General features: G+C 38.1%; 1 protein-coding gene across 1 annotated transcript; it reads right to left on the reverse strand.

Moving 5' to 3' along the window:
* Nucleotides 1–419: 419 nt before the first annotated feature.
* LOC103767887 (betaine--homocysteine S-methyltransferase 1) lies at nucleotides 420–13,570 on the reverse strand (the record flags this gene model as incomplete). Its single annotated transcript, XM_008935020.1, has 7 exons — nucleotides 420–784; nucleotides 1,310–1,538; nucleotides 5,314–5,496; nucleotides 6,386–6,533; nucleotides 7,110–7,301; nucleotides 9,264–9,382; nucleotides 13,438–13,570. Coding segments are annotated over 7 exons (1,179 nt in total), but the record flags the coding sequence as incomplete, so codon positions are not given.
* Between the last annotated feature and the right edge of the window lie 1,512 nt (nucleotides 13,571–15,082).

A 15,082-nucleotide genomic window follows, 5' to 3' on the forward strand; every position in this document is an offset into this window, starting at 1 on the left:
AAGTTCTCTGAACCTTTCTCCTCCATGTAAGAAATTCTGGCAAGGTCTCGTTCTCCTTACCTTTCCTTCCAATTGTACAATGTGTTTTCCAGTTTACTTCTATTCTCTTGAAGTCAAGAAAACAACTATAGGTAACTGTGTGTCTGAAGCACTGGTAGCTTGTGTTCCCCTGAAGTAGTCCTCATGAAATCTGGAGGTCTGAGGAAGCTCCTACATAATCCCAAACTGAAAACAGACTCAGGGGTGGAAGTCCGTTGATACCGTATTTATAGATGGCTTTTTCCTCTTTTCACAGCTGAGTTGACCAAATTAGTATTTTCCATGTATTTCTGTGTCTGCCCAATTAATGGCACTAGCTAACAGAAGCTCAATTATTATTTGAATCCAAACCTCCTTCTGACCATGTATTCTCTACACTATTTGTCCAGAGAAAGATTTTATTATCAAAGTTTGACATATTTAATCTCCAATCAGATTCTTTCTGCATTTTGTCCCTCTCATTACATGTTATCTGATAAATCAACAGGGTACTCAACTTCACAGATTTTCTTGTGAAGCATGAGCTGGTCTGTAGATAAATCATTCTAACGTTTACACAACTGCAGTGGATTAGAACTTCTGTTTCTGGAAGAGCTCCTTCAGCTGTTGTTCACTTGTTGCTTCTTTCTGTTGCATCAGCTCCTTGCCTCCTTTGGTCACTCCCCAGCCATCTGGCTTTGACATTGAAGGACAATATGGCTTGCCTGAAGCAGGCTTCAGATTCTCCCAGTATTCTTTTCTTGCCCTAAAGAAAGAAAAGGGAATTCAGTGTGTTTTTACAACTTCTCACAATGCTAAAGGAAATGTGGCTTAAATAACCACTGCAAAGGGTCATCTAACATGCACAGACTTTGTATATAGCTATAGAAGTATGAATTAAAAATCATGCAGTGAAATGCTACATGCTTGAAATCTTGAAATGCTATATGTTTATATGATCTTTTCATCCTTGAAAGGAACACTGCACTCACCATTAGGAGCTGTTTTGCAGCAGTGTGTCAGTTTTTGATCCTAAGTTCATTCATTACTCTCTCATTACTTCAGAGCATATATTCATTTTAAAGAGGGATGAGAATTTCTGGAGCTCACTTACTGCCCCTTCACCCCTTTGCCACCTCCCAGATAGATTTAATTCTTAAAAATTAATAATACATAGAATATTTACAGTCATATTTAGCCCTCCATACCAGTTAAGCCGGTCTGCTGGATGAACCAATATAAGCCTTTGCAAGGAATATGTTAGTGTGCTTTCCAGGTCAGATAAACATACCTTGCTCTGACCCAGGGCTTGGTATGCATGCTCAAACCATCACCCCAGCTACCATGTTTCTCAGAAGCTTCTGGCAAAAATCCCCTTTCAGGAGCCAGCTCCTCAGCTATTGCGCGGACGTGATATGGCTCGAATCCACAGCAACCTCCAATGTAACGAATTCCTAAGTCATAGGCCTTTCTTGCATAGTTTTGAATATCCCATCTGGTTGCAATTCTTGGTTCCAGAGCTGCAAAGATATTAATATCTTAAGTTTCCACCATGCTCCATTTCAGCACATTTTTTGTTAAGAAATAACACAGTTGAAGCTTGCACATTGTTTGCAGAACTGGTTGTAGATATACATGTTTGAACTGTCTGAGCTAGAATTAATGACACAAACTTTCAGAAATCTAGCTTTCAGATTCCGCTGTGCTCTGCTGAGCTACGCTTGCTGTAAGCGTTTTTGGCCTTGCAAAACAGCACTTTATATCTCCTGAGGCTGATCAAAGTCTAAGTCACATGCTTGCTGTTCTGCCAGAGTTTTTAGCTGGAGTACTGAAGTACTTTCAGTGTTACATCCACATTTGCAGAGTTCCTAATAAACAATCAATATATGGGAAATCTGATTACAGTACTCTCATCTGTGAAAGGAGAAGGTATCAGCCTACTTGCAACAGGATTAGACCTGCTCATTATACCTCAGGAATGGTTATTGCACTTTCTTCCACAATCACACAGCAGCAGCCAGTTGCTTCAGACAGCTGGGATCTGTAGCTATTTCTTAGCCCATCCCATAGTTATAATCCCACCCACAAGCACTTTGCTGCCTCAACCCACTTTGTTCCTTGTGGAAAGTTCTGTGTGTAAATGTAGGATGCAATCTTTGTTTTGAACCCTGTTGCAGGTTGTGGTGAGGAGAGTGAAGGGATAACAGAGCTCCAAAGGACCAGTGGAAGGAAAGAAATAGAAAGTGAAAAGAACAAGGAAATGCACACCTCAAAGGGAAGGAGGTACAAGAGTGGCAGAACTGGAAAGAAAAGACCAGGGACTGAATAAGAAACTTTAAGGAATAAAAATACAGGTATAAAGGAATAAAAATCCTCCCACTTCTTTGTGCATCTGCAGGAGATGAACTAGCATGGTTATCAGGTGAGTGCAGCATGATGTCTTTGCACTGAACACTCTGCAGGGCAAAGACGTCATGGTGAGGTAGTAAGGGTACAGCAACACATCAGAGAAGTAGGATTCTTCTCCCTACATCCTTTCCCCAAAATGTCTAACATACAACAAGGTGATACAAAGCATATCTAATCTAAGTCCAATGGGTAGTTAAGAGACAGGTTCAGAAAAAAAAAGCAGAAGGTAAAAGAAATAAATGTTCTTAAACAGAAAATTATTGGTCTCAGATGGAATGGCACGACAAAGGAAAAGTAGATGGTCTAATGTCAGAAGGAAAGATGAAGTTATCTCAGAAAGCTGTTTAAATAAAAGAAAGCTTGTGTAGAGTCTTACAGATGTAAGAGAAAGCATCAGAAGCACAAACTTGTTACTTCCTCTCACACATAACATTACAAAGCTAATGCGAAACTGATGCAAAATTCTTAGCAATAAGAACGCAGCATCTTGTACTCGATTTATACCTGTATAAGCAACTAAACTCCAGGGGAACAGTATAGTATGTTTCCCTTTCTTCTCCATCACCCATGCTGTCACAGTCTATGGGACCTGATGAGATGCATCCAAGGGTCCTGAGGGAATTTGCAGATGAAATTGCTGAACCACTGTCTGTCATATTTGAAAAGTTGTGGCAGACTAGTGAAGATCCCAGTGACTGGAAAATGGGAAACATTGCCCTCATGTTTAAAAAGGGAAAAAAGGAAGAACTAGGCAACTACAGGCCAGTCAGTCCCACCTCTGTGCCCAGCAAGATCATGGAGCAGATCCTACTGGAGCTGTGCTAAGGTAAATGGAAAAGAGAGGTAACTGGTGACAGCCAACATGCCTTTACTAAGGGCAAATTGCACCTGACTAATTTTGTGGCCTTCTGTGATGGAGTTATAGCGTTGGTGGATAAAGGAAGAGCAAAACAGGTTGTCCAGAGAAATTGTGGGTGCCCCCTCCCTGGAAGTGTTCAAGGCCAGGTTGGATGGGGCTCTGAGGAGCCTGGCCTCTTGGATGATCTTTAAGTTCTCTTCCAACCCAAACCATTCTATGACTCCATGAATCAGTCCTTGTGCTTCAGGAGTGCAAAGACTGCAAAAACCTAACCTCTATGAAGAAACAGGGATAGACCTGGTCAAAAGAACTGATCACACGTGGTTAAACATGGTGATAGAAAAAAAGAAGTATTCTATGAAAGAAGATGCCACAAAGATCATGTTTTGTGGGATTTTCCCCTTCCCAAAACTAACATTCTCATTTCCATGCCTATCAGTGCATTACTTTTCTTGGCTTTATTCAAAATTAAGTATTGCTTAACAATTTATACTAATGTTGATAATAAACAGACATTGAAATTTTCATCATTGTTTTAGGTGAAAATTGTAATCCGTTCTTAGATTTAGTTCCTCTTGTCTATCTGCTCTTCAGATAATTGGGTATGCTTTGACTCATCAGGACATTTCTTTCTAAAACATGGTCCTTGCTTAATGGGTGACATTTCAGGGCAACTTTAGTAACATAAGGGAAAACAGGAAAAATTGATAACGTTCTACAGAGACGTAAATAATGTTGGCACCTAGATGCTGAAGTTTTGTAATACAGCATAGCCAATGCATTCCTAGAAACTGAGATTTTGTTGGCTGTATAGAGGTTCCAGTATCTAAATACCTCTTTATGCATATTACCTTTCACAAAAATACAGTTTACTGGATCAGTTTAAAAATAATTTACCAATCTGCTATCTGCTGTCAAGAGATCAGTTGCTCCTTCTGGGTATTGAAAGCATTCACAGAACCAGCCCTCTCCAACTGACTTATGAAATTTCTGAGAGCTGAGACCTCAGATTGCTTATAACAGAAGCCAAGAACCATAACAAACCAAAGAATGAATCCTTCAATTAACTTACTTACTGCATCTACTCTTTTTTTTTTTTTGCCTCAGGCTCATGCTTTATTATCTTACATTTATATAAAGACAGGAATTTAAAAAAGTCTTCCTGAAAATCACATCAATATTTTTTTTTTACTAATTCAAGTTTCAAGTGTTTTAGTATGTTATTTTGTAGTCTAATCTTGACAAAAGATTGTATGATACAAAAATAAAAGCACTCTTCTAATCAATTTTAAAATGTTTAGGCAGATTTTGTGCTCTTATCTTAAAGGGATGTTAGAATATAACATCCCAGGTGGAAATAAGCCCTAAATATACAAGCCTTATACATGCATAACGTGACTGGATCTTTCAGTCTTTTTAGAATTTCTCCTGAGCATACATGTGATGAATCCACCTCCAAACAGCTAAACAATTTGTTAGGACCATTAAAGAACATATTGCCCCTCTTCTGGTTTCTCTCTCATGTCACTTATACTTGACAATTACACTTGGAAAACTGAACCATTATGAGTGCAATAATCATGCACCTATATCCAGTTCTGTATATGCATTGGCCATTAAATCACTACGCAGGTAAACATAATGGGGCTTATGGGATAGATGTCACAGCGCAGAACACTGGGGGCTTTTTAGTGTATTTTCTCTTGTTCAGTGCTTTGGTATAGCTGTCCTGAACAAGGTTCTATAGCACAAGAAAGAAAATTTTTTTAACTGAGTTTAGCACTTTAACTGTTTTCATCATTTCACTTTCAGTCACATGCTGTAATACTACTGAAGTACTCTCATAATGTGGATGATCTTTAATCCAGTATTACACGGCAACACCTCTATGGAAAACACCAGACAGGATAGCTGGGACTCATCCTACTGTATAGAAGGACACTTTGCAGCTTCAGCTTCACTAAAAACTGAGGAAAAAAAAAGGAACAGACAATAAAAGAAAGAAAATAAAAAAGCCCTTGTCTTACCAAAGGGAAATTCTGGAAGATCAATAAAACCCTGCTTTCCACAATCCGGTGTGTGGAAAGCAAGCGGTTGCGACATCAGGTGGGCTTTCAGTTTAGCAGCCTGCAAGCCCTCTTTCATCAGTTTCATGGTTTTCAGGCAAGTATCTGGATCAAAATGGCAGTTGACTCCAACAATAGAAGCACCTAGGAGAAGGAAAATAACTTCAAGTCCTTCAAGTCACATCTTCGCAGGAAGTGGGAGGTGGAAATTCTTAGCCATAGCACCCCAGAGGCAAAGCAGTCCACCTTTTACACCAGTATTATGAAAACAAGACAGTTGAGTTAGAGCCGGCTTCAACCCTCTTGAAGCTATCATTCCATTTACAACTCAGCTGGACTCCTCTTTGCCTTTTTGATGATGATTTTGATGATGAATCACATGTCCCACCCTCATACAGTTGCTTTTCTTATCACTGAAGACTGATTACATACAACCACGTATGTCAATAACTAGCAGGTTCCTAACACAGGTTCTGCCTTTGGATTTCAACTCTAACTCCAAAGGAAAGGAGTAGTCTAGGACAGATATAATAAGCCCCTATACCATCACTGATCATGCCCCTGATTAATTTCTTCTGCCCTTCCCCTTATCCTACAGAAAACAGAGCCCTTGATAGGCAAAATGACTTTTTTTTATCCTCATATTCCATCATCCTGGGTTTGAACTGTGCTCCATACATGTCTGAAGACATGAGCAGAGAATCAAAGTCAGCCCTGGATTCTGGTTATGCATCCAGAATTTGGGGTTGGCTCTGAAACCCGATTTGAGTAGGTTTAGGATTTTGCTCTATTCAGTATCAGATGCCTATAGCTATTGCTTCCAATCCCATTTGTTAACCAGCTATGAAATATACATTTTCATGTTTCTTTACAAGACTGCTCTAGTAAAGTACACACACAAACTTTTCTACAGGGTCAAAACTTCCATCAGATAGAATTGGGAAGCTACCTACTTGAGATACACATCCATTTATCTCAATAATTAAGGACTTTGTTCCACACTTTTAGTGTGCACATTAAAACAGATTCTTACCAGCCTTTACTAGTTGGACAGCACATTGTCCAGGAGGGACGCCATGCATATCTCCTTCTGGACCAATGCACATCGTAGCTGCAACTGGCTTTCCAGATTCTTTTAGAACTTCAACTGCCCAGACAGCCTCTTCAACATGTTCAAAATACTGAAAGAAATTAAAACTGGACTACTTCTGTTTCTTGGAGATGAAACATAAACACGTTAATCTAGACCCTAAATTTACAAGCAATACAATGACTTGATTCTCTTAACAGAATTCAATTCATTGAGTTCACGGATCACACAGTTAAAAAAGGATTTTAAAAAGTCAGTAAGTAAAACTAAATAAAAAATAATTATGCTCTTGTTTCAGAATAAGAATGCCCATACAGGAGGTTAATTTATCCCGAAAGAACTATTTTAATCTAGAAAATTCACCTTCGGTTGATTGCTTATGATGTATGAAAGGAAATAGGAACTAGTCAAGATCACATTAATGTATCCCCTTTGTACTACTACAGAATTTGTCTTGATCGAGGTAGAAATTTAGGTTTCAGGGTCCTATTCTAGGACACTTGCAGACGCTGCTGTGCATTTAGAAAAATACCTGAAACTACTGACAAAAAAGTGTAACAGAAAATTTTAAAAGAGGCACTATATACTTGTACTCCCTAAAGCAGACTAGACATGATAAAGTTAACACTGTCCCAGCTGAAAGCATGTACTTTTTCTACAGATTTACCTCTGCAATTAGGAAGTCCACATTCTTCTTCATAAAGACATCTAGTTGCTTTCGAAAGACTGCTTTAACCTCTGCTTTATCCTTGCAGCTTAAGTATGATGGTGTTTGACTGACTCCTCCAGCCACTAAGGCATCGCCTTCATTAGCCACTTCTCTTGCAATGTCACAAGCAGCTTCATTCACTTTCTGGCACTGTATGAAAACAGACTGTGTCAGTTTTACCTGGTCACAGATATGCATATTATTTCAGAGCACAAAAAGGACAAAAAGAGTCAAAAGGTATAATGACTTCTTCATAGTCTTTTATAATTTAAATGTATTTTTAAAATAATATGGATTATGAAGATAACCATCTTTTTAAAAAATAACAAACATTAGGAAATAAATTTCTACCTCCAAGCACTATACATTTTTGTAGTACTTGATAGTATCTTTAGTACCTCTTACACAAACAGTCTATAAAAATAAAATATTTGGTGTGAAGTGGCATTTTCTTTCTCTCTTAGGAAATGAGTTAGTTACACTGAAGTGACTGCTTTTATTCTGACATTTTGCGAGTAAAAAACAAAATATGTAGTAATTTGATTTTTTCCTTTTTTAAATGGTATTTCAGTATTTTGATAATTTTCAAAGTTTAAGAGGTAATATTTATACACAGTTATTTAACACTTTTAAAAAAAAATATTTAATGATATCTGATGTTAAAGTTATCATTTTAAGAATAGTAACTTACAAAAAGTTATCACTATATGTGATTAATTACCTAGACTGAAAGACACAATCTGTCTGCACCTAAACCAGGGTGAGCAGAACAGCTTGTGAAAACAAAAGGTGAAGCTGAGGAAAAAAAGATTTTGGGCAATGGATCATTATTTCAGATAGATAACAAGTACTGATTAGGGCAGTTTACTCTACAGACCGCGGACTACTTAGAACTTACACAGGCTTCCCCAGCTGAAGTTTTCCATGACTGCCTCAAAAGACCCAGCTGATTTTTAAGGCTATTACTGACAGACTGTCTTCCATTTGCACTTATGCTCAGGTACATGTCTGGGAGCTCCAGGAGGTGGAGCCATAAACCAGTTAAACCCTGGGGAAACCTGCTTCTAGAACTGGCAGCAAATCAATCTTGAAAGCTCTGCTGCAATGCATTCTCACGAGCAGATGCTCTCCCAGCCCTTCTCATAATTTTGCATGGCAGCAAGAGTTGCAGTATGGCTTGTTCCAGAGGCACTCTGTTTCTGGAACTACAACTTCAGGCCATTTCAATGTTGCACCTACTGAATGTATTGAATGCAAAGGTACAGCATTTCAGATAAATTTGGTCATATGATGTTTTGGTATGACTTCAATTAAGCCTCAGGTGTTTCCCTAGTGTCCAGATTGTTCTTATTTCAAACTTGGAATATCTTCACAGATACAAAGATACTCCTTCCTCCCTAGTCTCTGGAGAAACCTCTCTATTTTCCGGACATTGAAACAGAAAATGACAAGCCTTCTAGTTTCAAAGGAACTATGTACTTTGTGCCAGAAGTCCCAGTGGAGCTGGGGCCTGCATCTAGTAACACGCCCAACATCTTATAACTCCCTTGTGTAGGGGTAAGAAAACATCAGTGTGGTACTTCTGCTGCTGTAACAGAAGTTCTGCCTCTCTTACACATGAGAGGGTGAATACTGACTGCAGTGTATATCTTGTATTCTTCAGTTGTTACTTTATGGAAGACATGGTTCTGAAAACTATTCCACTGTCATTGGCCACTCATTCTCTCTGATTCTTCATTTTTTGCTTTTGATTTGTGTCTCTGGATGTTGAGTATTTATTTTTTTTCCCCACTGATTTTGCTCTCTGCGCATTGATGCTCTTTGTATCAAAAATCCAGTAAGCTAATTTCCTAATAAGGGAAGAATATGATGCTAGCATCCTCTTTCTTCTTTTCATCCTTGGCCTATTTTTTTTTTTTTAATTTTTTTGCCCTTTAACTTTGTCTTTTTTTGCTATTAAAAACTCTGAAACCACATGATCTCATTCTATGGTCCTCAGATACAATCAGAAATGTAATGACAAACTGTGAAAGTATTTGATAATCTCTCTACTAAACCTTTTGAAATTAATGCATTTATTTCATATCTACAACAAAACAGTGTTTTACTCACACTTATTTTCTCAGCTACATAATTGCCCCTGTTCTCTAGTTTGTCCTCACTGGCATAAAAGGTGAATGTCTGCAGAACATTGGATCCAGCTCTGAGGAATTCCCGGTGAAGCTGACGAACTGCAAAGAATTAAAACAGATGAAGACAGGATGGTTGGTACAGTTATTACTGTTATCCCAAAATTAAACTTTTATTGAAGTAATGTTACTGTAAAATGATACTGTGTTTACTAGAAGAGCCACTATGAGAGAATAGAAGGAGTACCCCAGTCTGCATAGAATTTTTCTTTTTCTTAGAAAACTTTCACCTTAGTTATTCTCTGCTAAGAACGACCAAAGATTTCTATTTAGTTTATTACTAGATTCAGTTTCACATGCTGCCTTGGCCACCTTGTACTTGCTGCAGTCCTTCAGACCTCCATGTTTCATTTTATAGAACTGCATAGTGTTTTAGGAAAGGAAAGCAGACATCTGACAAAAGAACATGAATACATTAACATGGAATATCAGGCCAGAAAAAAAAAAAAAAATTAAAAAGACATTTTCTTAGCTTCTGGACTATGAAGAAGGAAAGTGAAGAAAGTATCATGGCAAAAAATTAAAGGACAGGATATTTATATGGAAGAATACAGTGGTCTGTTATCTCCCCTATTTTGTATTTTCTAGTCTTCTCCTTCTACAAAACTCTAGCAGAATCTAGTTAGCCAAAACAAATGCTATACTTTGCTAAATACACCGTTAATTAAAAGGCAGTTTGTTGCACCAGGAAAGTGTCTTGCAACACAGATTTAATTCTTCTCATAAGTTAGCATAGGGTGATTTTACTAGAGAGCCAACATGTTTTTTGAAGGGAAGGTTGGCATTACTTCTAATGGACAAATTTCCTATATTTGGACTTTTGGAGCAGGCTCTTAACAGTAGTTCTGCCTTCACTGCTGTAAGCAGTATGTTGCAATCAGCACAGCAGGAACCAAACAGGAGCAGTCAATTGATATTGTAAGTATACCCACAGAAAAATAATTATAATAATTTCTAGAACACTACTGCTCATGTAAAACAGTTAAATGCTCAACAGTTTATAGGAAATAAAGGAATAATTTATTCTCTAGATACTGTACACAGACACAAGAACACTGTGACACATTTAGAAGAATTCCTGAAGTCCTAGTTTATCACACCTCATTGTCTAGAGAGACATGTGTCATTAGGGAAATGTGTGAATGTGTCATGAGAATAAAATTGCTCCCTTCAGATGCAAAAAACCACAGCCTTCTATGCTAGAGGAGCTCAAATGATAGTTTGAGTTGCTAGCGTCAATCTACATCAAGCAAGCATGTCTGCTTTCAGTGAAAGAAAAGTAGAGTGTCCCTTGCTTTTCTCTACTAGTACATTATTTAATTTCTAATTACAGCTTTGGGTAACCACACTGATTTAACAGAACACTTTTCCCAGCAGTCACAAAGCTCTATCCAGGAATACTGACTATAGCAGAGCTACAGTTTAAAATGTCTCTAAAACATGCTTGAACTACCAGGATCAAATGTCAGTCTTACAACCTTTATGCAGAGTCAAAACATGCCTCGTCCAGGGAGAATTCTTGCTACAGCATTGACATAGGCTGTTGATCCTAACTAAAAGGTCTCTGTATGTTTCTAGCATTCTGTAGTTAATCAGAAGTTAATTCTTAACTAGTTACAAAATGGGAAAAGGAAAAAAGAATCTAAAAATATTTTCACAAATGCTTTATGACATTTCCATTAAAAATGAGATTTGTTTACCCCTATAGTTAGTGCTCCTTAAATATGTTTCTTGCATTCCCAGAAGAATGGAGAGGGATTTGTGTGAATAAGGATGGTAACACAGGCAGGCAAATGAAACGTAATCTAACAAATATGAATAAGAAACTTCATATCCCAAGCTATCAGATATGTGAACAGGAGAGTCTTGAATGGGTCTCTGTGTTGAGGTAGAACAGTGTTTTAAGTATCAGCCTGAATCTCATTCAACCCCAGGCAACTTATTTTTACCAGAATACAGTTAACTGTTATCAAGACCACAGCAGTCTGCACTATCAATCCCCCAAACCAGTCTGTAGCTTACTTCTTGTGTGCATTCCAGCCTTACTGAAGGTGGGTTTTCCCCCAGCATCTATGAAGTGGGGATAAAAGCCATATATGGGGCTAGACAATTATCAACAACATGATGCATTTTAGGAGTCAGAGGTCTGACTGCTGCATAACTCTTGAGTTTGTTTCACTCCACCATTAGCCGGACATTACACATCGACACAGATTTAAGCTAACAAGAGAGGGAGGCAATAGGTGCCTATGTGTATTGCTTACTGCTGAACAATGCCTGATCTGAATCAGGAGAAATATTTAGATCTCATTTCTAAACCTGTCAGTCTGGCTAACTTCTCTCTTGCAATGGAGATCAATGGCTTTGAATTCACTTTTTTTTTTTTTCATTCCTTTCTGCATTCTCAGAACCCCGTCCTCTTCCCTCCTTCCTTACAAAGGCAAGAAAGTCTGGTAGCTGAATGGTTCTTACACCAGCTGACTCAGCCAGTTGTGCCTTCTGTTCTTTACACCTGCTGTCAAAGTAATAAGATCCTTGAGCATGGGGGAGGAAAAAGCAGTAATGGAGGGGAGGCAGCATGCTGCTCGAAAAGGTATGAACTAGTTTCCAGTAAGGGTGCGTTTAAAAATAGCCTGTAAGGGGTTTTACGGTGCTCTAGAATTTTATAACTGTGTTACAGACATGAGCAATATGTTTTAGCAAATCCCTAGGAATTCCTAGAAGTCTGGATTCTAACCTGCGATCACTTATTTAAACCAAATCTGCATGCTGATCTCGTCAATTCAAGCCATCCACAACTGCACATATGTAAGGCAATGTCTTACATTTCCTAAGTGAGACATGCACTTCCCAAAAGGACATGTGGAGAGGGTCATGGGCTTTTAAGATGAAAATTAAGTAAGCAAAGGGAAAATAAAGAGCATGGGATACATGCTATGATTTCTGAATGTGTAGCAGCAGACAAAGATGGAGGTGGAGAGAAATAGAGAGAGGTGATGGGATGACTTGTTGGGAGAAGAGTCAGCAAATTAGGTCATCACTCTTTAAACCTTTGCTGGAGCTCTGAGTTATCGAAGGCTGTCTGTGATACTAACCTAGGCATGCTATACCAAATGACACTGGAAGGCTGAGAAGGATTAGGGTGAACAAATAGGTATGGTGCACAAAGCAATGTAATAGAGAGTACCAAGATCTCCCTCCTTATTCCCCACCTCTTCCTTCTTCCTCTGTACAGAGGAAAAAGACTAATTTGAAAGGGCAAACACTTAAAGAACAAGGACTTTTTCTCCTCCCAGGATATTCCAAATTGGCTTGTGGGATTAACTGCACATCACATTACTAGGGCAAATGCCTTCTTGTAATGAAGCATACATAACTAGATAATGAAGGTAATAGCATCTGCTTTTGTACTCTTTGTGCTAGACACTATAATCTGTATGCTGGAAGGCATGGAATGATTGCTCGTTTTGTGTCTGTCCACTTTAATTCCATTAAATGGTTATTGCAGTTCTTATGAGGTTTATCATGCCCCATTTTACACTGAAGACAGATACATTAAATACACCCATTCAATTGTTTATTAAAAGCTTGTATTTTCTTGAAAGAATTAATAAACAAATGATATTAATTTATCAGAATATAAAAGTTCTAGAATGACTAGAACACAACAAAGCAGAGAGTTAACTGCAGAATTGGTTTTTACAAGTTGTTTTAAATTATACCAGCTCAAGGTCAGACTGGACAAACCCTTGAGAGAAATCACTGAATGTTATTAAATTCAAAGATATTGTATCATTGTCAAAAAGTCCCTGGGCTGCAAATTACTGAAGACTTGGAGAGCATTCTAGAGAGGTATCACTGTATGTTTGCATTATTCATGTTCTTAACCAGTCAACTGCTTTGGGCAGTGTTAGAGCAAGAAAAAGGGGTAAGATAAGCATTTGGTCTATAAATTCTTAGGCTGTTTACAACAGTGTAATTTTGCAATGTCAAGGGACACTTCTATTTTAAAACTTACTACAAGTTCCTGTGTATTTATCATTTAGCCAACCATGTTTACATTCACTACAGGACAACCATCTCTCAGCAAAACTGACCTGCTTCTGGGTGTTCTACCGTTGCTTCAGGAGTCCAAGGCCCAGCTTTTACGTATCCCCTCTTTTCAAGAGCAAAGACAAATCCCCCATCTCCAATCACAATTTCTCCAGCATCTAAGCGCTCTAGAATACCCTGAAGGATGCAGGAGCAAAAGGTTAAAAATTACAGTTCTTCAGTTTTGTGGTCTTCCTTTATCTTTGCTGCCATTTCTTGTGTTTCCAAAACACACAAATATTCGTGTGATACCACAAACATCTTTCCCATAATAATGAAAAGTAATAAATGTCCTTCTTGAAACAATCTTTTAAAGAATGATAAATGGTCTGTTTTGCAACAGAAGGCTTTGATATGTGCATATATATTAAGTAAGACTTTTCATTAGTCAGTTTTATTGTACTCCAGAGATATAGTCCTCACAACTAGAAGTCAAGGGTCCAATTCCATTCCTATGCAAAAGGAAAGCTTTTCTTATGAAAGTAAAACAGTGTCTCAAATTCTCCTGTACAGTATACAAAAAACTTCTTAAAATTAAACATTACCATCACTGACCTCTTTATTAGCTCATTTGCTTTTTAGCTACAAATGCCATCTTGACAGAGCCTCAGCAGGAGATAGTTTGTGACCTAAGATGGCACAACAGGCATCACAGAAAAGTAACCATGTACCATTTTCCTACTAAACAAGCCACATGTCAAAATGTTAGCCTCCGTTTTCTGACTAACTTCTTCCTGGCCTGGGTTTGCTTATCTAGACATAAAATAAGAGAGACAATCCTCCTTGTTTTGCACAGCCTGAAATGTTTTAAGATACCAAATGATAAATATTTACAACACACTGTGATTAACCTTTCTTCTGCCTTGAACTCCATGCTAATGCAAGCAAAGTGGTAATTTTTTTTTTTGTTTAAATTTAAAAACATGAGGAAAACATATTGGTTCCACCTTATATTATCTTTTAATCGCTTCATTGGCTTCTGCAAATTTTCCAAAAAGTACCTTGCTATTACACTAAACAGGACTAATTTCTGCAGCTGGATTACAACTATAATTCTTTTTACTTTAAAAAGTGGATGAATGCAGACCTATTACATTAACAAGGCTAGTGGGTACAGGAAAATAACTAATCAAAGGTAAGGCTGAAACTTCTCTCCCTAGTTATCCTCTCATGATAGCACACTAGCATTTCAATAGATTAAATCTGAGGCAGTAGGAAAACACATGAAATCTTGTTGACATAGAGGGTGGTTTTCATGCTGAGAAGGCTTTTTAACAATTAGCCTTCAAACTTTAGTAGATTATTTTTTTGGGGTAATTTCTCCTTTATTAATTCAATTATCTCACACCATACATTCAGGAAAGACAAACACTTACAGTATCTCAGCACCACCCTTTAGGCAAGGTGAGAATATGCCTGTCCAACAGGAAGGACCACGGTGCCAACCATGCCCATTCAGTACCAAACATAGCAGCGTAAAGCTACTTGGAAGCTACAAAGCCTGGCTGAGAGGGTCGGCACTTTTGGCTCAGGCACTGACATGGCATCAAAGTGGCAGGATTTCTCTGTATTGTCCTGCTGTGCAGATACATCAGCTTGGCCAAGTTTTGGCTTGCAAATCTCTGCATCACATTCCATTGCACACTATGG

The sequence above is a fragment of the Merops nubicus genome, unplaced genomic scaffold (assembly GCF_000691845.1).
Source record: "Merops nubicus isolate BGI_N331 unplaced genomic scaffold, ASM69184v1 scaffold24522, whole genome shotgun sequence".
Taxonomy (NCBI): domain Eukaryota; kingdom Metazoa; phylum Chordata; class Aves; order Coraciiformes; family Meropidae; genus Merops; species Merops nubicus.